The sequence below is a fragment of the Macrobrachium rosenbergii genome, chromosome 21 (assembly GCF_040412425.1).
Source record: "Macrobrachium rosenbergii isolate ZJJX-2024 chromosome 21, ASM4041242v1, whole genome shotgun sequence".
Taxonomy (NCBI): domain Eukaryota; kingdom Metazoa; phylum Arthropoda; class Malacostraca; order Decapoda; family Palaemonidae; genus Macrobrachium; species Macrobrachium rosenbergii.
The window spans coordinates 21,713,281-21,737,396 of record NC_089761.1 but is presented as its reverse complement, the minus strand read 5'-3'; the positions used below and the strand labels follow the sequence as shown (position 1 = coordinate 21,737,396).

Sequence of the window (24,116 nt, the reverse complement as noted above, 5' to 3'; positions counted from 1 at the left end):
TTTTTTTTTTTAAGAACTGATAAATTAACTCCAGAATTCAATACTTTCCTCTACCAAACAAATCCTAATACTTTAACCCAACTACACTTCAGTGATAATGCAATGCGATTTTTTTTTCTTAAAGTTTTCCTCACTACTATGAAGGTGCTGCAAGACCACATACAATAAAATGTCCTCTTCTATTTCACAAATAATGTAACCGTAATCATAAGAATTTCTCAACAATATTGTGTAATACTCTATCAAAACAGAAACTCCCTATGGATAGGTTAAAAATAAGAAAAATTAGTGTAAATTTATTCAGACATACATACTGTATTTACATTTATAAAAAAAACACTGTAAGAGTCAGATTTCTGAAAACACTGAAAGCAAAAAGAATACGAATATTCGGCTACCAGCTTACCAGTCTTCTTTCATAGAGTTCCTATTTACAGAAAATTAAACGCATACAATCTTGAAATAGGTTTTTGCTATCTCAGTAAAAATTCTTTACAACATACAAAAAAAAAGTAAAATATTCTACCATTAAATCTAAAATATCTGCATTTGTCAGTGGTGCTTTCAATTTATTCTTTAGGACTGTTGTTCTCTCAGTGTTACACAAAAATGTTATAATTTAATAAAATATACACAGCAGTCATTCTAACCAGGTCCTCCTGTCAAACTGCTGGGCTATGAAACCTTTGAGAAATCAGCACAACATATTGTTATACAGTACTATATAAGATTTGCATTCTCCAAGCAACTTAACTTTAAACTTCATTTATCAAATCAAATACAGGATTTTTATCTTAATGAATACAATATTCTATGTAAATATGTTGCCTCTGGAATCAGTAAATATTTTCTACACTGGGCCTTCATTTATTTAATACACCAAACTAAACTGAGGAATAGTAACTGTGATACAACAATTATACTTTGCTCCCATAAAGTATTTTTCATTTTTCTTATTTATTTATTTTTTTACATATACACTTACAGAGTTTCAAATCATCCGAAGTTTCAATCCAGCGTTGATTCATCAAAATACCTGTTGAACTTTTTAGACCCATATCTCTTCTTTGGGTCCTTTTTACTCCAACTGGGTGCTAAATTAGGCATCAGACCTGTTGAAAATATATGTAATACATACTAAATGGTTGCAGGTTTACAGGAAGATAAGATCTACAAATCCAAAACTCAAAAGAATACAGACTTAGATACAATCATTACATGAGGTAGCCATATAAAGGATTTTACCAAGGGTTGTGGTAAAATCCTATCAGGACTTTGACCTTTCAGTATCGGATAGAAAAGAACACAGGATTTAGGCCAAAGGCCAAGTGCTGGGACCTATGAGGTCATTCAGTGCTGAAAGGGAAATTGACAGTAAGGAGGTTTGAATGGTGTACAGGAGGAAAACCTTGCAGTTGCACTAATAAACAATTGTTGGAGAGGGTGGAAAGTCAGATAGAAGAAAGAGAATATGAATTGAGGTACAGTGACAGGAATGAACTCTGAACATCAGCTTGTGGTGTTCAGGCCAAGTAAGAGGGCTCTACTACATATTGTTCAAAAGTTATAATCACGGTGGAATTCCCTACTTGTCCTGAAGTATAGCCTTGACTTCACTCTGAACGTCAGCTTTATTCTACTAGAATATGCATGCTGAATAGGATGTCTAAATTATTTAGTTAAAAGTTATGGTCAAGGTTCAATTCTATTTGAAGTCTGACCTCTAAACATCACCTTGGCCCTAGGATCCACCATGCTGAATCACCATCACCTATAGATAATAAAAATGAAGTCTAAAAAGCCTTGTAACTTAAAAAATAAGCATAAATTTTAAGACTCTGAACTTAGCCAAAGCACAGATGTATCAAGGGCCAGACAGACAGACAATAAGAACAGAAAATAAAATTCAGGCCAGAGGTCTAGCATTGGGACTTATGTGGTCATTCAGTGCTGAAACGGAAATTGCCAGTAAAAAGGTTTGAAAGGTTTAATAGGAGGAAAACCTGGCAGTTGCGCTACGAATCAATTGTTAGAAGCAGGTGAAAAGTAAGATGGAAGAGAATATGAACAGAGGTACGGTAAAAAGAATGAAAGGGTTTGTAGATAGGGGCTGAAGGGATGCAGCAAAGATCCTTATGTACAAACAGACAATAAGAGAGATGAGATAGGTCAACTACTATATACCCCTGGATAGTAAATTGGAGGTATTGAAAATATTTCAAATATTTAACAACTGAAAGCAAGGTCAATAGCTAAATAAGTTGTCTTTGCTCCCTCAAGAAGTGGAACAAGTAACTTCTTTAATATGGAAAGAATATTATGGAAATAGAGAGGTAGAGATAATAAAAAGGAAATCAAAAGCATGTTCATGAATAACAGCACTATGAAATGCCTATTCTTTTAAAAGTAGCTTTTGCAATTTAAAATACATCATCTCTCCTTATCAAATCTGAAGAAAATCAAGGAAATTTAGCAATATGAATTAGTGAATGTGACTAGTATATTTCATATACTGTATAGCAATTTAGATTTGTTAAGACTATCTTATATACTGTACTCTCTTTTCTATTTTATGAATATAATCTGATGCCATAATGTCTTATTATATCCCCATGGTTTACAGCTGGGTGCAACTGCAAGATGTGATGTAGTGTTCCTAACGACTTGCACCCAAGATCAGAATACATCAGTGTAGGCCTACCCCTTGCAATGTGGGCCAAAGTTGTCAAAATACCTGTCAGAGTTTTATATTTCTCCCAGTAAAACTGGAGAGAATTATGGTTTTAATACCCCACCCTCACCCCCACCTCTCTCTCTCTCTCTCTCTCTCTCTCTGAAAGTGCATCAAGAGAACTGAGTCCTCATGAAATGTCTTTATTTTATATATATACTAAGTAAACTGCTACCTCAAGCATTGTTTCTATCTCTCTCCATGGTTTGCATAAGATTCAATAACACAAAATTTAAGACAGCTTTATGCACTGCGTATATTTCTACTGAACAGTTCTTATAATTGCTGTAATTATACTTAAACTGCATGTGAGAGGTCTTTTTGGACTACTATTTCCTACAGGAGGAAGAGTACAAGAAAAAGAGGAAGAGTTTGAAAATGATGAGGAGGGGGAAGAAAATAAGCTCTTGCCCTTTTTTAATCTTACTCCCTGCTCATGACCTCATCTCTTCTGCAGCAGTAACCGTGGTTGATGCTATGGGGGCATCTCCCACAGGTAGGATGACAGCTATTGGAGGCTCAACAGCACAGAGCTCCTAGTAGGATAAACTTGGTAACAAGGCAGTTAATGGGTGGTTAACCACCCATTAACTACCTTGTTACCCAGTTTCAACAACCAATGCCAGCTCAAGCTGAGGAACACTCCCACATAAAGGCATTGGTTTGTATTGTAGAACAATTAGGCATTTCACTTTATTAACTAGTCTTCATTTCTAAGAGATTTAAAAAAAGAAAATACAAATTTTTTAGGGCAAGGTAGGCACTGGGTTATTTTCATGTGCACTTCTTCAAAAAACCTTCTATAGAAGGTTATAAAACCCATCATGTCCTTACCAGCTTTTTGCGACATTGCAACAAGATACTTGACTCGTAACTGCTGCTTTGAGCAAAGTCCAGTGATACGTCGTGGTAACATACAGCCATCTGGACGCACGAACTGGGACAATATCAACACATCCTGAAAAAAAATTTTCCAAATTAGTTCTGAATACTTTGCTTTACTGCATTAACTTTAGACACTGTGATATAAGTATCAAATATCTGTGATCCAAACTGAACAGTGAATAGTCTGTACAATGACAAAGTATCTTGCATGACACTGCAAATTTTTCCTTTCACAGGGATATGCATAAAAAGTAAAGTAAATTCTAGCAAAGTAAAGTCAAGAAATTTATTTCCTTAAATATGCTTATCTCAATGGAGAAAAATTTATGAACTTTCCCTAACAGTGCAAATGCATTTCATTCAATTCTTAAAGTTCTGGGGATTTAAAGTAAAAATCTGGTCATACAGCCATTATGTTAGCTCTGTTGAAATGTAAATGTCTCAGGAGAAGTGGTTTAAAAACTGATACTCAATATAAAAGACCAAACATCACACTGTAGTCATCAAAAGCCAGATAATTTCATAATTTCAAATTACACTTATTGTGCACAAGTTCACTCCCATTACTATAGGAATGGGTGGTAGTGGGTTAAGAAGCTATTTCTGTCTTGAAGGCTGAGATTTTAGTTGTGAGAAAGGGCCTACAATTAAAAAAAAAACTGCATTGTTAATTCAGTTTAACAGAGCAAAAATAAACTAGTTCACAGCATGGCACTTGTCAAACCATGTGCTTGCAAAAAATGTTTTTTCTTCTTGGCTATGGCAAAATAATTTTTGTTTAAAGGAAGCAGTATTTTCGCTAAAGATACAAAATAGCATTTTATGTAGCCTTCCTGAGCATGAGCTGGAATCAGTCTTTCTTTCAAACTTGGTAATGTTAAATTAAAAAAGGGCAATGTGTGGCTTTTGTGACAGTACTTCTCTCTTACATTTTGCTTAACTCTCTTTTTCTATTTTAGATTGCCTTTTAAGACTGCACTATATGGTAGACTCTTCACTGTGCCCTGCATCCTCTAAGAGACTGCCTTTCTTTAAACAAATCTCTCTCTAATGACACTTTTTATTGCTGAAATCAAGTGACTAAGACTATGCCCCAGATCAATAAACTGGTTTCCTGGGCAACCTGTAATAAGGAAAATTTAATTTTTTCATGCATATATTTTTAGGTTAGCAGAAATAAAGGTAAGTAGGTTTGAGTGTGGCCAATGAGCATGTGTGTAAGAATTTTTTGTAAGAGTAATTACAGTCCTTATTATCAGTAGTTAATTAGTCACCAAAATTTATTTGTTTGGGTGACTTAGATCAAACAAATCAATTTTACCAAATAAAATTGGTTCTTCACATCAGTCTCTATGCCAAAACTTCCAGAGAGAGCAAACTTTCAATATGAGACGTAGATGCAGTAGTTTGGGGGAATTGGTTCCTGACCCAAAATCTACTACAACACAGTAATTCAGAGATAGGTAGGATGGTAAGTGGGGAAGACTATTACCTGTCATTGCCAAGCACTTTTCCTAAGGCATCAGGGCCTACATGAGGTGGTTGAGGTGAGATTATGATAAAAGACTCTGCTTTGTTTACCTATGAAAAATATTATTTTTATAAAAATATTAAATTTTATATATGCAGTACTTATCAAGTAATTACATAGCTTGCCTGGCACCCAGCTACACCTGGCTCCATTCACATCCTTGGAGCACCCAGCGCCTGGTGCCAGTTCCTGATCGTCTGGCGCCAACACTTCCCACATTAGGCAAAGGCATGGGAAGGAAGCAAGGGAGCCAGGCATGGGAGAAGATAAGAGGGCTAGTATCAGGAGAGAAAAAATTACTGTAGGAAGAGTTGGCACTAGACGATCGGGAGCTGGGTGCTCCCAGGATGTGAATGGCGCCAGGTGTAGCTGGGTGCCAGGCAAGCTATGTAATTACTTGGTAAGTTACTTAGGTGAAAATAAAACTTACTTCAAACATTTGTTATTCTATGGAGGAACAAACCATCGCCTTTTATGTAGAGGACTTATTTCTTAGGTGGGAGGTTGTCTCTCACTTGACTGGCGAGTTGAATCTACACCCAGAAATGCCAAGTTACTGGTCACTGTTGTGAGCAGGGAAGCAATGACTCCTGTAACCTCTTCATTCTAGCGCAAGAATGACAGTGATAAAGCCCTGAGCCTGAGTGCAATGTGCCAGAGATTTTGTTTAAAAAAGGAATCCTTGAAGAAGGAAGCATGTCCTTATGCTGGAGGGGGGGGAGGGGGGCACAAGTCAGAAGACAGCTAAATCTGGTCAATGCAATGGGTGGGTTCTAATTATACATCTATGCTAGTCCTGATATTAAAAGGTAATGCAAAGAGTTGCGCCTTACCAGCCATAGCTCCAAGATTAGATGCTTGATTGACTGGAGCTGACTCTTTGCATTACATTTTAACAACAGGACTAGCAGTCCATGTTTAATTTGAACCCACCCACTGTATTGACCAGGTTTAGCTGTCTTCTGAATTTTGTCCCCCCTGCAAAAGGACACGCCTCACTCTTCAAGGATTTCTTTTTTAACCAAAATCTCAGGCACACTGCACTCAGACTCAGGGCCTTATCACTGTCATTCTTGTGCTACAACGAAGAGGTTACAGGAGTTGACCAGTAACTTGATATTTCTGGGTGTGGATTCAACTTGCTAGTCTATTGAGAGACAACCTCCCACCTAAGAAATAAGTCCTCTACATAAAAGGCAATGGTATGTTTCTCCATGTTGGGAAAATGGGCAGGAAAAGATTTGGTAGTGTTAAATGGGGATTCTTCCCTCTTGCAAAAACCTGCTAATGCTTCTAGTCTTTCTCTTATTCCCAAATCTTTCCCCTGGACAGCTGCAATCCTACCCCTACAAAGGAGCAGTAACAGTGGAGATCTGCCTAAATTAAGGACATGAAGAACCACATACATTCGCTCATGCTCTTCACATTTTTGCTGCTCTTGCTGCTTATCCATGGCAAAGTAAACTCACTCAAGTCCCAACTTTGCAGTTTGCAGGAGTACAGCAAACTGTCCTACTTGACAGTAGAAAAAGAAAAATGCTTGGTGATGGTAGGTAAGTGGGGGTCTTCCCCAATCACCCTCCTACCACCGGTTAATTATTTCATTACCTGTTACAACAACTGATTCCAGCTCAATCTAAGGAATATTCCTATATGAGAGGCAATGGTCTGTATTTCCACAGAACGACTAGCCATTTAGCAGTCACACTAAACAATCCAACAGGATTAGGGACTGCAGTGTAAACTGAAAGTTTCAGACTGTAAAAGGATAAAGGCCTCAGTGCATTATTAGAAAGACTAGCTCATGAAAATGTAAAAAAAATGATAAAAGAATATCAACCCACCCTAACAGCTGCTTTACAAACAACAAACAACCCATCCTTCAGCTGCTTTACACCCTGCTACTAATTTGAAACTGGATACCATTCTATAGTTTTCTAAAATACAGCATAGTTACTTACAGTGTGCTTTACGTCAAGTTTCAATGCACAAAGTGGGCAGACATGGTTCTTTTCTTCTCCTGTTTTCATCAGACGAGGAGCTAATGGTGATTCGACAAACTCTGCACTTATTGTTGTCACTTTATCTGATTCTTCAACATTAACTGAAAAAATTTAACATATCAAAACATAGCTATATAAAACTGTAAAATAATTCCATGCATTTAAAGACTGCCATAAGGCTTATTTGCAACATATATATATATATTTTTTTTTAATATATAAAGGATCAGCCTGAAAAAGAACAGAAATTTAAAGTATAGTACTTTGTATTTTTCCTAGGTATGCAAACCAGCCTTTTTCTTAGAATTCCTTAGTGCTAGAAGGAAAGTCATTTAAACTTGGTAACAAGGAAATTAACTGGTGGTTAAAGGGTGGGAGTGGGGGAATATCCCCATTCCTGCCATTACCAAGAGTATATTTTTCTTTAGTATCAGAAATTAAAAGGAGCAGCTGAGATGGGATCATAATAAGACTGGTTTGTAGACCTAAGGAATATTAATATTACTTTAAAGTTTGTTATCTGTTCCTGAGGAAATGCAATCCATCACCTTTTATAGAGGAGACTAATGCCTTAGGTCTATCTCAACTAACCAGTTAAGTTGAATCTCCACCCAGAAATGTCACATTCCCATTAATGACCGTGAACAAGGGAGTGGTGACTCCTGTAACCTCCATTCTAGTGTGTCATAGGGATGACAGAGATAGGACCCGCAGAGGGAGAAATAAGAAGGAAGAAAGACAACCAGTCTTTCTACTATTCATTGCCCAGACTTGTGCTCACCTAGTACAGCACTTGGTCAAGATGCCTTTCTGTCTAAAAAAAGCCTGGATGACTACAATACCTGCTGAGCAGCCATCTCAGGTCTAAGAAAAAGGTGTCCTAAGACATGTGGGCAATGTCTTTCAGGTAGAATGAGGTAAAGGTAGTCTGATGCTTCCAGACCACTGCCGTCATTCCCTGTGAATCAGAAGAGCTCTCCAGAAATATCATTACCCTTGTCTGATTACCTGGTTCAAGGCAGTGCTGACTTGGACCAGTACAAAGATATCTCTGGCTTATGAATTAATCCCATGTACAGAGTTGAAGAGAAAAATTTTTTAATTTCATCAGAACATGTATCTTTCCATCCTTTCAACCTGGATTTCCGTGTGACATGTTGCAATTTTTTCCCTAGCATATTCATGAGTTGCATGGCTTATCATAGCCAATATGTCATCAGTGAGATATAGTCTATAAATATCTAGAGGCCATGTTTTACCATCTGTGCATAAAGGAACAGCAAAACAAATACCTCCTTTTCCTGTAAAGATAAACTGACGTTGTCTGACAGTCACAGGTTGCCAATTAATTGGGTCATTGGCAAAAGTGCCATTTTGGAACAAAAGTAATGAGCGGAGAGAGGTTTGAGTTGCCGTGGAGTATGATTAATTTTTTCAGATAACACCAGAAATCAGTAATACAAGTCATCTGAATAAAATCCAGCCTTTACTTGACAAAGTATTAACACAATTCCAGCTTGTATCTGAGCCTGGCCAAAGTCTTATACTTCATGAAAGCATGGTACCTTTCAGAGGAAGATTGGGATTCCGGCAGTATTTTCCTTGAAAGGCTCATAAGTACATCTCAAAACTTTAAAAGCTGTGGCCCTGTGCCACAAAAGCAAAGACTAACAGCTACTGAATCCCTAACTATTGACACGTGTGGGAAACTCCTATATACACTGGAAGAACACTTTTTGCAGACAATTACTAATTATCCATTAGACTTGCTGAATACTGTAATTGTTCACAAAGTAAACCTATCATTGTAGGACAATTAGAAAAACAAGAAAAAATATTCCAGAGCAAATCAAGAAAGCTAAGTTGAGGAAAAGTGAAATGATAGCTCTAGAAAATAAAAATCATGTGAAGCCTACTCATTTCCAACTGGTAAATGTGAACAAGAGTTGTGTACAAAAACTCCGCAGATTACAGCAGGCTTAAAAGCAGATCAAGGACAGATTTTTGTAAAATTTTTATATAAAGTATATTAAGCACAGCATAAACACTTCAGTATCAAATTGTATATTAAAGTATAATAATACCTTACTGTCTTATGATAATGGCATATGGCTAAATTATAAAATTATAGATTATTTTTATGCCATGCAAAAATCATTGAGTAATATGTACTTTGGAATGGTTGCAAACACATGTAATCCTGCTATACAGTACTTGCACATAATATCAAGTTGGAGCACTGCATTAACATAATCCAATAAAATAACTTCAGAGAATTTAGCTGTGTCAATGTTGTAAAAAATATAGTGTTATCTTACTTTAACACCAAAACTCAATACTGGAGTACAGGCAGTACCTGGTTATTGGTGATCCAGTTTTTCGGGGCTTGTCTAGTGACAGAAACTGGTGCATACCGGTACTGAAAATCAGTGATTTTCAGCACCTATTTCCACTTATCGGGGCCAATACATACCTAACAGAGGCACCGATAACTGAAAATCGGTTAAGCTGTGCTCTTAAGCCTGCTTAATACACATAATACAACAATCATGCTAAAACCTACCTCAAGTTTAGTGTTGTCCAGAAACTTACCATCTCTTAGCTTATGTTTTAAAATTAATTCCCATGGGGTTGGTATAAAACATGGCACTCATGGGAGTGGTTGTGGTATTGAAATTGAAATTCACTGAAAATACAACACAACAGATTAATATATCGATATCCTTGACCTAAGGGTAGGGGCTTCATCCCTCCTGGACCCCTTATTTTACCCTTATAGGCTAAGCTAAACCTAAAATCTGCCAGCCTTTTACTGAGGCATAGAAAATTTTTGTATTTTTTACTTTAAACCATTACTGCATTTCATTTTGGACTTCAGAATGTCAATTTCCTACATTATACCATGTGCTTTGAATGATTCTGACAGGGATTAGCAAATGAGTACTTAATATATAATATTATATAATAATACAATTTTGGGGACCACAGTCTGAAAAAAGGTTTTCAGAGTGGGGAAAACAAAAAATGAGTGAAATACAAGTACTGTATGTTAATCTTAATGACAGTTCTCATTCAGAATCAGGCGAGTAGTTTATAGAACGTTTTCAAATTAATATCATGTACTAGGATAAGGACCTTGTACTCTAAGTTTGGTTAAGTTGGGTGTGGTTAATTAGGTCATTTGCTAATGAAACAAATGATAAGAGGCGAAATGCTCAAAGCACACATTAAAACATGAAAGTGTTTTTTCCTGTCCAAAATACGATAATTGTTTAAAGTAACTAAGGTCAAGAGGTAGAATGCAGTGATGGGTCACAACTTATTTGAGGTGCCCAAGGGGGACGAGGCACCACCCCGGCCAGGTCAGGGGACAGCGGCCGAGGTTAGGTTAGCTTAAGATGAGTCTGGTTAGCCTAGTAGGCCTACAGTAAGCCTGGTACTAACCCCTCACTCTGTGTTCGCTCCAAATATAAGAGGGAATATTAACCAACCAGACTTACCTTTACCAAACCTAACCGTGGACGTTGCGCCGTAACCTGGCGGGGGGGAGGGGGAATTGGGCCCCCTTGGATTCCACCAAGTAATTCGTGAGCCCGTATTCTACATACTATACGGTGGTTGATACTTACTCTTCTTAATATTTTTCTGTGAGGACAACGAAAAATTTTTCACAACAGATAATCCCTGAACTGCCGGTATGTGTGTATTTAAGAATTGGTTTGACCAGGTATTTTGCTGGAAGTATACAAAAGGCCAAGTGATTTCCCATATATTAATGTTCTTTTATTTGATGATTTTCTGTAGGTAAAATATATATTTTTTTTATCTAAATCAATTTCAAAAAGTGTAGAGGAGTGCAAAGAACTGAGTTACGCACGAGAGGTCCAGGTTTGTTTACAAATGGCATTGGCACTTCCACCAATGTTGAAAATTAATAGACAGCGAACTGCATATTATTTTATGCCTGAAATCAATTTAATCACAGGTTGCGGTTTCTCTGTATGGGGTGCATGTGATAATTACAGTGTTAAATTAAAATTACTTCGCCCTTTAGAGGATTTTAAATCTGGTGGAAGTGTTTGGAAGTTTTTTAAATGAAAAAAGTTGAAACTGAATGAAAAAAAGTGTTACGCACGAGAGGATTGTTTATAAATGGCACCTCCACCAACAGTGAAAGTTAATAGATTATAAATTAAAATTCAGTTGTCGCTGAAACCAATTTAATTACAGAATGCGCTGTATCTCAAGATGGAGTACATGTGGTATCTATAAACAGTATTAAAAAAATATTTCACCCTCTTCGAGTCTGGTAGAAGAGTTTGGAATTTTTACAAGGAAAAAGTTGAAAGACAGTAAGAAAAAGTGGAATGTGTAGTAAAAAGAAGAAAGAACAATGACTATCAGTATCGATGGTGGAAGAATGGAAGTGACTGACGTGAAGCTGATTGCAGAATGAAAGAGGAAGTGAAGCACAGGACAGATGAAACAACTGAGGCACTATGACCACTGCAAAAGGTTTGGAAGCAAATATTGCAAATTTGCAATACGTAAATGGATTCTTAAACTTACGGAAATCAAAGAGAAGAACAACAGAAACTGTTGAGTTCAGTTGTTTGCATCTTGTTAGACTTACAAGACGAGAACTGCGGAGACACAATGAAAATGATGGATGGCAATGTGGATTTGATGTTAAGCACATTTTACGACTTAGTGCTTTGTTTATGCATACATACATAATATATATATATATATATATATATATATATATATATATATATATATATATATATATATATATTACTAAGACCTCATTCAAACGGATGGTATCTAATGAGTTTTATTCAAAAGTTACAAGCTTTTTCTTGGACAAACAGTCCACATTATCAAGTGTATCCTTGATAATGTGGACTGTTTGTTAAAAGAAAGCAGCACAACACGAATACTTTCATTAAATCTATCAACGAAAATAGTCACTAACTAATTCTGCTAATGCTAGAACTATTATGTGTATGTTAAAAGTTAATATATATATATATATATATATATATATATATATATATATATGAGAGAAGAGAGAGAGAGAGTGTCTGAAGGGTTTGTTGGGCCATTTCTTTTTAGTGGAAATATACGATGAAGGCAGAATGCAAATGAAAGGAAAACAGCAGAAGCTATTCTAATGGTATAGGTGGAGTAAAAATAAGGATGAAACGGTAAGAATGGTAAAAATAAGAAAAATGTGTGGTGAACATTTGTATTTATGAAAAAAATGGATTAATGGGAATTGGGGTGGATTTGTTATGTGGAAGAAAATGACTGGTTGGAGTGGAAGAAGTTTGGGAACATCCAGAAAAGGTGAATTGTACATTAAAAATACAGGTAACTGATCAGTAAGTACGAGAAGGACCAAGTACTGTGGATGAACCTGCTTGTGTGAGTCTATGAAGCACCTGATGTTGTGGAAATTTCTTAAAAAAGTGGTTCGTCCTCGATTTTGCAATTAAATGATGAGTAGTTGTTGGTTTTCTTTAAGCAAATTTTATGCCAGCCCGGACATTTGCCAAAAGGATAAAAAAACAAAATAATTTAGTATAAGGGGAATAAGAAGAGCCTCTGGACTAGGAACAAAAAAGCAAGACGAATATATATATACATCAGATAGATAAATATAGACTAAGAAAAGTGGCGTGAACATGCTCGTGTAGGCGTGTTCATTTGTGCAACGGAAAAAGTGAACAAAAAAAAGAAACCTTTATTTTCTAATTATAATTATCTCTCAACACACTTCCATATTTCCCAAATTAAACTGAATCGTTTAAAAAGCAGAGAAGATGACCTCTCACCCACCCAACCAGTAAAATGCCCCCGTTATCTAACAGGCGCGTCGACTGTCAAATAATTTGAATGGCGCGCGGCCACGGCTGCGCTGTATTGGGTTATTGCGGCCTGATTTGTATTTCCTAACGAAACGCTACACACAGGTGTCATTTACGCACGCTTGAAATAAGGTAAGGATTGTACGCCAAGCTTTAATTGTGGAGGAGTGTGTTGTGTTGGCAATGCATCCCAAAATAGACGAAACAAGGGAAATGTCACTAATATAGGCCTGTTTCGTAAGTTACTGTATATTTTTGTTGGGTATTCATTATGTTTGGCTATGGATATGGTTTGGCATAATTGTGGGTCATCGTAGCCCAATTAAATGCAGTGTATTAGTCATAGTTAGGTAGGTGGATATGGGCTATGCTATGATGTTTGGCTCGTATAGGTCTACCCTTAGGTTAGAGGATTTTAATGAGTAATTAATGTTGCTTACCCTTTTTAAGAAATTCATAGCTAGGCAGTTATATGTATGTATTAAATTTCAAGTTGACCATGGCGGAGCAAATTTATGTTGCTTAATCGGATAGTATACGTCAGTATACTACAGTACCTTGCCAATTATGACTACATGAATCATATTTTTGTTACGCATTTCTGAGAGGCACATGGTAGGCCTGGGCTAGTTCTACAGAGATGCTCTGCAGGCCCTTGTATTGAGTACCAGTCCTACTGGGAAGAACGTAAAAACTTAAACAAAAGATAATAAATTTCTCATTTTATGTCAGCTGTATTGCATTATCATAACTTACACCTTTTTCTAGGCTACATTTTTTAGTTAAGTATACCTTAGTTTAACCAGACCACTGAGCTGATTAACAGCTCTCCTAGGGCTGGCCCGAGATTAGACTTATTTTACGTGGCTAGAACCAATTTGCCAACAACGGGACCTACAGCTTATTGTGGAATCCAGGACCACATTATAGCGAGAAATGAATTTCTACCACCAGAAATAAATTCCTCTAACTCTTCATCAGCCGGCCGGGGAATCGAACTCCGGCCCATCAAGTAACAGTCTGAAGCTCAACCGACTCAGCCAATGAAGGGCTACACACACAGTAAAAAAATTTTATTAACAGGGTGAATGATGTCTGTGTGTAGAGCTCTTCTGTAGAATTATCCAGAGAATTATTGTTGGTGTATATACAGGCAGTCCCCGGTTTACGACGGTTCCGGCTTACGACGTTCGAGGTTCTGGCGCTTTTCAAATATATTCATCAGAAATTATTTCCCGACTTACGGCGCATGTTCGAGGGTTCACTGACGCGTCGTCGCCGATCCAGCGGAAGAAATTTGGCCCAAAACGGCAGAATAATTATAATTTGAAGGTTTTTGATGTAAAACTCAATAATAAATGCAGTTTACGTCGTTTTCAATGCACCCACAGCATTAAAAGTAAAGGTTTTCTTATGATTTTTGACGATTTTCGACGATTTTCCGTTCTGGCGATTTTAGATTCTGACGCGGGCGCAAAACGAACCCCCAGTAAACCGGACCGCCTGTATTACAAAGTAAAACTATAGAACAGCTCTGCACGGACTGTTACCTTGGAAATTGAATTTTCATATACTTTTGATGTTGCTGATGAAGGAGGTGGGGTAGATGTAAGCAGTATCTCCGCGGCAGTGATTTCCTTATAGCTTGACTTTTTCTATAGTTTTTCGGCTGCTAATTGTGGATTTATCTTCAGTTTTTGTCGCACGAATGTAATTAACCTGTAATTAATCCCTGAAGTCCATCCAACAAGGGGTTTCCATACATGATCTTCACAAGATAGAGCACAGGTACATCTGTTTGGAACGGTTCATATCCCGTCCACCAAGTGCAATAACTTGTCAACGTATGGGTACCCCTCAGGCCAGTACTAAACACAGCAAAGGGACATTCCATCCCCCTGATGCCGGTACTAAACATGGCGAAATGCATTTAACCCCCTCCTGTTGGCGAATGGCTCCCTCTCGTTTTTCCCCTCCAGAGGGCACCTCCCCAACGTAAACATGTCCGCTCCATTTCTGTGTTCTCCCCCACCCAAAACCCCGAATTCCCAGTCCCCTTTTACTGTTGAGTAGAGTTAGGGGGCAAATAACAGTTGGCCAACAACAAAGAAACTCACCGCCAGTATCAGAAGCCCTAAAAATGTAGAAAAAACCAGTTTCCAAGGTAAAAACAGGCACGGAGCTAGTTCTTAGAATTACCGGAGGTGGTGGTCTTTATTGTCGGTCAATTATTTTTAACCTCGAATCTGTATCCAACGTGGTTGGGGATCCTTTGGGAATGCAGGGTTTTGGGTGGGGGAAATTGCTGGGTGAAAGACCCGACTGCCATGTTGTTGTCATGGAATGGTTCCGCGAATGCACAAGTCATTAGGGAGCCATATGTTCAAGAAGGGATTGGCTAAGGAAACCTATTATAAAAGGACCCTAACCTAACCTAACATAGTAGGCCGTGTTACGTAGCCATGGACCCCTCGGTGAAGGAAACTTCACTTTTTACCATAAGTTCTCTTATAACACTGCGTATGTGCGATAGCCTTCCAGGATGGCCAGCATACAATAACATATCAGTTCTGGGGTTAATTACAGTCGACCACCAAAAAATAACAGTATATTCTTGATAAGCAACCAAAATACTATAGCGAAAGTCAATTTCCAAGGTAATAACGCATGCAGAACTGTCCTATAGTTCTGCCTATTACAAGATCAATTACAGAGACGCATACTGACCTTAAATTTGATAATCTAACCTAACGTATGTTACTTGACCCTTACCTGGACCTCCACCTTACCAAACCCAGGGCACCATAAGTTATAAAGTACTGGGGTGCATATAACCATACCTTTTGTAACGTTACCTAACACACTGTAGGACACTGGGTCCTTACCTGGTGGCCCAGGGGTTTAGCCCCGTGGAACATCTCCATCCTAACCTGACGTAGTGTTATAAATCATAAAACTGAAATATAGTTCATGGTTAAAGCAAAGGAGATGTCTGCACAGAGATATCATCTGTTAATATTTTTGGCTAAACAATATAGAAAACGGTGTATATATAGAATGCAGTACAGGTGAGATAATCGTAGAACCCTACAGAGATAATGAAGTATTTACTGTCTTTTGTTTGTTTTTATATTCATCCCCAGAGGGCTGGTACTAAACAAGGTGGAAGTTCTGTGTCGCACCATGTTTAGTACCAGCCCCTCGGGGATGAAAGTAAAATCATAAACAAGGCTATATTTCTCACTATATATCTCATTAAATTTCTCAAATTATCTCACATATACGGCATTATATACACCCTTTTCTATTTTCTTCAGTCAAAAAATTTGCTAAATTCATATCAAATTATCTTTGCACAATGGATCTTAAGTAGCAAGGATGCACTCCCAGTCGCCCCATTAGCAATTGCACACAGCATGTTTTACCGTGAAGGTGGTGGTGTATTTACTAACATGGCTCACATTTCCCCTTGACGCCCATTTCCAATCCCAGAACAGGACACTAATTGACTTTTTTGGCCGGTGTCAAAGAACTTGAAACCAGACATCTTCAGTACAGTAATGAGCCTTCATTTCTTCCTACTGAAATACAAATCACCACCCTTTATGTAGCAGTATCCTTTAGTGTGAGCTGGAGATGGTTGTTGGACATGTTAATCTGCTGGTTACAGGGGGCAGGGGTGTGTGTGAGTGGGGAATACTACTTACTCACCTTCAGTCACCAATAACTTTTTCTCTGACCACCACCTAGACCGAGTGTTGTTCTTTGTGTCTTGGACCACCACCTGGACCAAATGTTCTTTGCTCTCTGCTCTCTGCTAGAGTTTTTGTTGAGTTTGAATAGTTCCTTTCAATTTTTTGTGTTATTTATTTATTTACCTTTTTTTATCATGGAGAAAAAGAAATTTATAAAGCCATGGTGAGGGGCAAGAGTGTTTAGTAGAAGGAAGAGGGATAAGTAGCATTTGCATCTTCCCAGGAGGGATTACTTCCCCAGTGACTCCTCCAAATCATTTTGAGTTCTTTCCTTTCCATCCATGCATTCTAGTCTCCTGCTGTCTTCAAGAGTTCCTTCTTCCTTGGTCCATCCATTCTCCCTTGTTACTCCTTTTGTAGAGTAGTAATTCAGCCCAAGTATGTGCTGGACCAGGCATAGATGTAGGTTGCTACTCAATTGAGGCACCAGTCTAAGAAGAGCTTTAGCAACTAAGATTTGACTTCCTCTATATTTTGATCCTAAGACAGAGCTGCCCTCTGACTTGTGCAACCTATAGTACATAGGTAGCAAGTAGTTCTCTGTCCTTTTCCGTACTCGAGGGAGGCCCTTCACCCTCTGTAAGCCCTGTGGCTCAACTGCTATGCTAACCCTATGACAGACTGAGTTGTAGGTTACATAAGTTATTGCTCCCCTTGCCCATTCTTGCTTCCAGGATTGTGACATTCCCTAGTTGGTTTCTCAATACTGTATATTATTCAGTGTTTTCACAAAGATGACCTCCCATTTAATGATTGAGTCGTCTGAATAAAAGGGAATGGTTTGTATTTCCATAGGAACAGACTAAAGATTTCCAAAGTAATTTGCATTTATCCCACTTATATAAACCAGAGCCCTTTATCAAAGTGCCCATCTCAGCCACCTTGCTTTGTTCTCGAGGCGAAGGAATAAGTACTTGGTGATGGCAGGCAAGTGAAGGGTATGCCTCCACTCACCCCCTGTAACCACAAGGTAAACATCTTAACAAGTTAAATGACTCTCCCCAGCTTGAGTTGAAGGATACTTGTTCATTAAAGGCTCTGGTTTGTATACCTAAAAAAAAATATATGTACTTTGAAAATTTGTCTTTTTGACCCACATTTACCTTCATACCATCTCATTCCAATTTTTTATATTCTGCCATAATCACCAGCATTTGCATTTAACAATTCCCATAGATTTTCATTCCTAATTTCTTCACTCTGATGTAAAGCAACTCTGACTTCAAACATTTTTGTTTTGTTGCAGGCTGTTATTACTAGTCCTTGTTGTTTTATACATCATGTTAACTAACATTACCAATTTTTCTGGCAATTCCTCCTCAAAAACCAGAACACTACGTCACTTTGTATTATAAATACATCATCAGCCATGCCTCTCCTAATGAAACCATACATTCTGTTCACCAGTCTTCACAACTGCTTGTGATCTCTCATCAAGGATTCTGCATAAAACAATCAACAAATGCTCTCTTAGTTTGATTTCTCAATAATTACCACACTCCATAATGTCTCGCATATGTTTAAACACATTAACCATCAGCCTTTCTTGTTAATAATTTGGCATTACTTCCTCTTCCTAGATTTCCCTTAAAAGTTCCATTGTCATTTCATCCTCTTTTGTACCAAGTCAAATTTGATGTGATCATTTAACTACAGCTCAGGAAAGGTTTGTGGTTGTATTTGCTCGGCTTAAAACAATTTGAAAAACCATCTGTTTTTTAGTGACACTCAAATAGTCACTTCTTTCATTGTTTCTATTGATTTCTAGTACAATTAGCTTTACATGGTACCTAATCACTATTGCAAATTATAATTATGTAATTTATTTATGGCTTAAGTTGTCAGATTACCTGGTAAGTTATTGTGGTTTTTGCATTGCCAGTTGAGACTTGATGAACTGTAATTAGTTTTTAATGTATAATTTAATATACTGAGCAGTGTTTTTGAAAATTAACTATTTTGCAGAGTGCTTCAGGAATGTCTAATCAGTACAAGCGCCCATCTCTTACAAGTGGAGGAGGAAAAAGACGTTCTGGGAGCACAAAGTTTGAGCTTACAGAAGAACAGAAAAATGACATAAAAGAAGCCTTTGATCTCTTTGATCCAAATGGTACAGGGACAATTGACCCCAAGGAACTCAAAGTAGCTATGAGAGCATTAGGATTTGAACCAAAGAAGGAAGAGATAAAGAAAATGGTAGCAGAAATTGACAAGGATGACAATGGCAAAATTAAATATGAGGAGTTTCTCACTCTAATGACAATAAAGATGGCTGAGAAGGATGTGAAAGAAGAGATATTGAAAGCTTTCAAGTTATTTGATGATGATAACACTGGTAAGATATCATTCCTCAACCTGAAACGAGTGGCAGAAACACTTGGAGAAAACCTCACTGACGAAGAGTTGCAGGAGATGATTGATGAAGCTGATCGTGATGGTGATAACGAAATCAACCAGGATGAATTCTTCCGTATAATGAAGAAAACTAGTTTATACTGATGTGGTAGTGAAGAGAACTAGCAAATTTTGATGTCTGATATTTTTCCCATTGAAAAAGTACAATTTCGGTTGTGGTTTTTATTATTGCAGTCCATGGATTTGTGATCGCCTTTTGTTGCATAATTCTTCTCGTGAACATTCCGTGTGCATTTAAATGAGCTCTTCCAAAATAGGAAACTTGAAAGTTGATTTCAGTCGTAACATGTGTTATATACTCTGATTTCTCTATTAAAAAGTAAGTTTTTTATAATTAGTGTTTTAAAAGTGTGTAGGTATATCCAAGATAATAGGTGCTTTTAGTACAGCTTAAGTGATTAAGTTGACTTTTGAACATGGAAAGTGGTTCCAAGATAATGACTATACATGAGGGAAACACCAACTCTCCTTGCTCAGCATTGCTGGAACGGTTAAAAAATTTAAGAAGATGGCAAGACGAACAGCGTAAGGAAATATCCTTAAACCAGTCCAGAGGTGCTTATGAAATAAAGTTGCCAAAGGAAAATGAGTTTCATCAAGATCCAGAAAATAGTGATATAGAGGCCTTACAACTTAACAGTCAAGGGGGCATGAAAAACAAAGTTTATGATCATGGAGGTAACGGTAGTGGAGGAGAGAATACTTCATTAGTGGAATTTCAACAATCATCAAATGGAAGTCCACATACCCATCTTGGATTTACAAGTGAAAATTCAAACTCTGTTGAAGACCAGTCATTATGTCGTGATGATAGGCCTAACCAGGAAGGTTTGTCTTGTCTGAATCCTTCAGGTAATACCAGTGATAGTATTTCAACTAGTCCGGATCTGTCTGTGCAAGAAGATTACAAAAAGCATCTAATAAGTGCAGATGGTCAGAGGAAAGTTGTACAAACTCAGGATAATCAAATATTTGTTAATGCTAATATTAAGAAAAGTATTGTAAGTGGATTTCCTATTGAAAGAGAAATGTATGCCTTGAAATGCAATCCTAGCAATGGGGATGATTATAAGAGAAAATTTCAAGGTCTTACAAATTTTATAAGCCGCCACACTGTCAGTAACTCTGCTATAGACGATACTGTACTTGGATATAATTCAAAGATTAGCAATGAGACTGTTTCACAGCCACAGCCCAAATTTACTTATTTAAAGAAAGGTCAGGGTACAGCTAGATTTGGCATGAAACCTTTGCGATTCAGAAGGGCTAAAAATTCTATTCAAGAACAGTCAGAGGAAAGAGAGATTTTTAGTGGAAACCCATCAGCCAGTATAAAAAGTATGGTCACTTCTCAAAACTGTAAATTAAAAGTACGAAACATGCCTGTTAAAATGCTACAGCTACAAGATTCCAAAACCAGCTTGGGGTATGAGAAATGCAAGGAAGGAACAATAATGCATGAACCAGCAGAAAAAAATGAAGCTGTCATATTAACTCAAAGCAATATCCAGCAGACGAGGGTAACCACAACATCAGAAAATGACAAGCAGTTACTTAAAGAACAGGAAGAGTTGTCAGCATTTGAGAAGTTGGAAGAACTAGCGGACGATTCAAGTTTTTCTTCCAACTCATCAACTGTTATTCGTTTACTGCAGCGAGGTCTCCAGTCATCATCATCAACGCCATTGAAATCGCCTTCCTCTACCCCAAGTTTTAGTCCTACTTTTCACTTGTTGAATAAAAAAATGCTAGTTGAATGCTGTAAACGAGATGATGCTGTTGCCAAACCATCAGATGAAATGGAACAGGCTGATAATTGTTCTGATCAAAGTGACCATCAGCAGAACCAGTTCCCGCTTGTAAATGTTAGCATTGTTCTTGAGCAGCTGAAGAGGTTGGTGAGATTGGAAGATCTTCCGCTGTCTGGCTTATCGGAGGAGGAGTTGAGGTCAGTTTTAGAAAGCTTCATAGAATCTGAAAATTCCTTTAATGTAGGATCGGTTTCTTGTTTTGAAAATAATATAAAACTTACTTCCAGTAACCCCACAAGTACTCCAGCAGTAAATGATGAGCCTCAACTTGCTAGGCCACGTGTTCATTTTCAGCCTCAAGGAGTACAGGTATTGGAGTATGAGCTTTCAGAATCAGATGGAGAAAACACGTTAACTGATATGGCATCTATTACAGATGATACTGATTTGGTAACAACCTCAGATTTAGAAGTTTTAACTCAAATACATGTAAATGCTACTGACACTGAAGGTGTCCAAAAATTTCAGTCTTTGAAGGAGTTACATAAAAATGAAAGTGTTTTATCTAGAGAAATTGTTAACAAAACACCTGATCATGTTTCAAATTCAGGAGCTCTGCAACCAATCAGATTGCAGTTTTCACCACCATGCCGTCCAAAGAATTCAGCATCACACTACATATGGTCTATATTTGGAAAAGAAGAGCCTGGAAAGAAGGCTCACCATTCTAAAACATTACAGCATGTCTCCTCAAAAGGAGGAGGGAGTGTACTGAGTAGTGTGCCAGAAACTGTACAAGAGAAAGATAAAAAACTTCTTGAGAGCAGTGGAAGTAAGATTATAGAAAGAGAGGAATCTTCTCCATTGGCCAGCAGAATAGGGAATCATGAGGAAGTGGAAACTCACAAAGCTCTTCTTATGGCTAAAGTATGTGAATTAGAAAAAGAAATAGATTTCTATAAGAAAGGAAATATTAAGATTAAAACTCTTCAAGACAGTCTGCAGAATGAAAGGTCTCAGTTTGACCACCAGAAGAGATCGTTTCAAGAAGAGATGGGCAAAGAAAAGGTTAGGTTCCGAGAATACCTTGATGCTGAAAGAAACAAGCTGTGGAAAGAAAAACAATCAGTCAAGCACCAGAATCCCTCAATATCTTCAGCCCGTGAGCAGTCAATGGAAATTGTTTTCTTGAAGGAGCAGCTAAAAGATTTACAAGAAGAGCTAAAGAAAAAAGATGAATTACATAATGCTGCTGTGAAGAAACTAAATGAGAAAATTAGATTACAAGAACTAGAACTGAAGTCATTAAAATTGAAAAATGCATCCTTGCAAAAAAGTGTTCAAGATAATATGCAACAAAAGAAAAAAATAGACAGAGGCAATGTAAGTAAAAAACCTCCTATAAATACCAAAGCAGTTATACTTACAGGAAAATCAAAAATGAAAACAAAAACAGCAACTATAAACAGTATTAATAAGTCTCTGGATAAAGTACCAGTCACTGTAAGTGAACCTTTGATAGATAGACAAGCTTTAATGAGAGACATGCCAGTACAGAATAAAATGTCGAGTTTGGATAGACAATCTCCTTCAAATTCAGTCCATCAGAGGTGTAATCAAGAAAAAAATTACATTTTACAATCATTTCAGCAGGCAAACAAATTTGAGTCATCATGCAGTACAGTTACTACTGGTAGAAACAAAAATGCTCAGGAAAATAGCAAATCTGATAATACCGACAAGAGGAGAGACTTGATTGGACTAGACGAAGATAAACCAGAAAATGATGGTGATGAAGCTACGGAGAATCCTGTTGGCACCAGTGATCCTGGTTTCTTAAGTTCAAAATTCAAGCCCAGCAAAACTAGTGTGATGGAAAGCTCTCTTCAAACACAACAAAGTATAAACATAGAGTCTACAGAATTACATTTAGGTGATGGAACGAGAGAAATCATTTATGCAAATGGAAACAAAAAATCCATCCATCCAGATGGAACAGTAATTATCAGCTATTACAATGGTGACAAAAAGGAAATCCACCAAGATCGAACTGTTTATGTTTATGGGACTGATCGCACGAGTCATACTACATTTATAAATGGCAAGGAAATCCTTGAATTCCCTAATGGCCAGAAAGAAACCAGATTCTCAGATGGATCATCTGAAATTATTTTTCCCGATAAAACACGCAAGACTGTGTTGCCAGATGGTACAGAAGTATGCACTTTACCAAATGGTACGATTGTCCACACAAATGCTGATGGCTTTAAGGTGATGGAGTTTGTAAGTGGTCAGAAAGAAGTTCACACACCCGAACAAAAGAGACGGGAATATCCTGATGGGACTGTGAAAATACTACATTCAGATGGTCGCACAGAAACACGCTACAAAACAGGACGTGTTCGTGTAAAAGATAGGGAGGGGAACATTTTGTCTGATACCCACCAAAGTGTTCAATAGAACTGTAGGTGAGTAATGATAGGTATTTCTTTGTTCCCCTGAAAAAGATTAAGTGATCAGAATTGTAAGCTTTATTTTGGTAGCCATTGTTTTTGAGTTTAGATATTTTGCCTTTATTTTGGTGTAAAAGCACAAATATTTTTGGTGCATAAACTGTGCTGTATGAATTGTTTAACATATCATTGTGCATTGTATATGAATATAGTAAATTATTTACAGTTAAGAGAGTCTTATTTCTGTAGTTAGTGGCCTGTTGATGCAAGTTGTTTATTTTGCTAATGTTGATGCTAGTTTTTAGTTGGCGCCAGCTGGTCCTCCTTGTCTTTTAACAGTTACTATACAGTATGTTTATTTAAATTCTGATGGATGTGTGGTTTTTAAATTTATTATTATCAGACCCTTTAAACATTGAAGATCCACAAGAAATAAATAAAAATAAGAAGCCTAAGAAAATGTCTACACTTGAATGATAGAAAAAATGTATTGGGTGTCCTTTTATTTTGAAATTACAGTGTTTTCATTTCAACGGATTTGGAAGTATACCCAGCAAATTAACTGCTAAATTTGGCATAAGGAAAAAACTTTGTAGAAACTTTTACCAATTAATTTCTAAGGGTAATGAAAATGAAAGTAGACTTCAACATTTTATTTATTAATAAAAACATTTACTATTTGGCAATATTGTTATTTGCACAATACTGGATATACATTA

General features: G+C 37.2%; 3 protein-coding genes across 4 annotated transcripts; 2 read left to right on the top strand and 1 right to left on the bottom strand.

The window, feature by feature from the left end:
- Positions 1-283: 283 nt before the first annotated feature.
- Positions 284-15,947, bottom strand: mRpS18A (mitochondrial ribosomal protein S18A). The gene is made up of 5 exons (XM_067122759.1): positions 15,909-15,947; positions 10,780-10,885; positions 7,109-7,251; positions 3,566-3,689; positions 284-1,112 (listed from the first exon to the last, which is right to left on the bottom strand). Exons 1-5 carry the CDS (start codon positions 15,945-15,947, stop codon positions 1,009-1,011), a joined length of 516 nt encoding a protein of 171 aa, XP_066978860.1. The 3' UTR covers positions 284-1,008.
- On the top strand, positions 12,812-23,627 carry LOC136849788 (centromere protein J-like). Of its 2 annotated transcripts, none has more exons than XM_067123190.1 (2): positions 12,812-13,155; positions 18,744-23,627. In XM_067123190.1, exon 2 carries the CDS (start codon positions 19,610-19,612, stop codon positions 23,402-23,404), a length of 3,795 nt encoding a protein of 1,264 aa, XP_066979291.1. In that variant the 5' UTR covers positions 12,812-13,155; positions 18,744-19,609; the 3' UTR covers positions 23,405-23,627. The 2 variants fall into 2 exon arrangements, with proteins under 2 accessions (XP_066979291.1, XP_066979292.1); XM_067123191.1 differs by having other exon boundaries at positions 13,110-13,260.
- On the top strand, positions 16,207-19,277 carry LOC136849407 (uncharacterized). Its single transcript, XM_067122758.1, has 2 exons — positions 16,207-16,236; positions 18,744-19,277. The coding sequence occupies exons 1-2, from the start codon at positions 16,207-16,209 to the stop codon at positions 19,275-19,277; spliced, it is 564 nt and encodes a 187-aa protein (XP_066978859.1).
- Positions 23,628-24,116: the final 489 nt, after the last annotated feature.

Coding starts and splice junctions, on each gene's coding strand:
- LOC136849407 (XM_067122758.1), top strand. CDS start 16,207: ATGTTTAGTACCAGCCCCTCGGGGATGAAA. Junction 16,237..18,743: donor CCAGCCCCTCGGGGATGAAA/GTAAAATCATAA, acceptor ACTATTTTGCAG/AGTGCTTCAGGAATGTCTAA.
- LOC136849788 (XM_067123190.1), top strand. CDS start 19,610: ATGGAAAGTGGTTCCAAGATAATGACTATACATGAGGGAAACACCAAC.
- mRpS18A (XM_067122759.1), bottom strand. CDS start 15,947: ATGGAGATGTTCCACGGGGCTAAACCCCTGGGCCACCAG. Junction 7,252..10,779: donor ACAGAAAAATATTAAGAAGA/GTAAGTATCAAC, acceptor AAATTTTTTCAG/TTAATGTTGAAGAATCAGAT. Junction 3,690..7,108: donor AACTTGACGTAAAGCACACT/GTAAGTAACTAT, acceptor ATTTTTTTTCAG/GATGTGTTGATATTGTCCCA.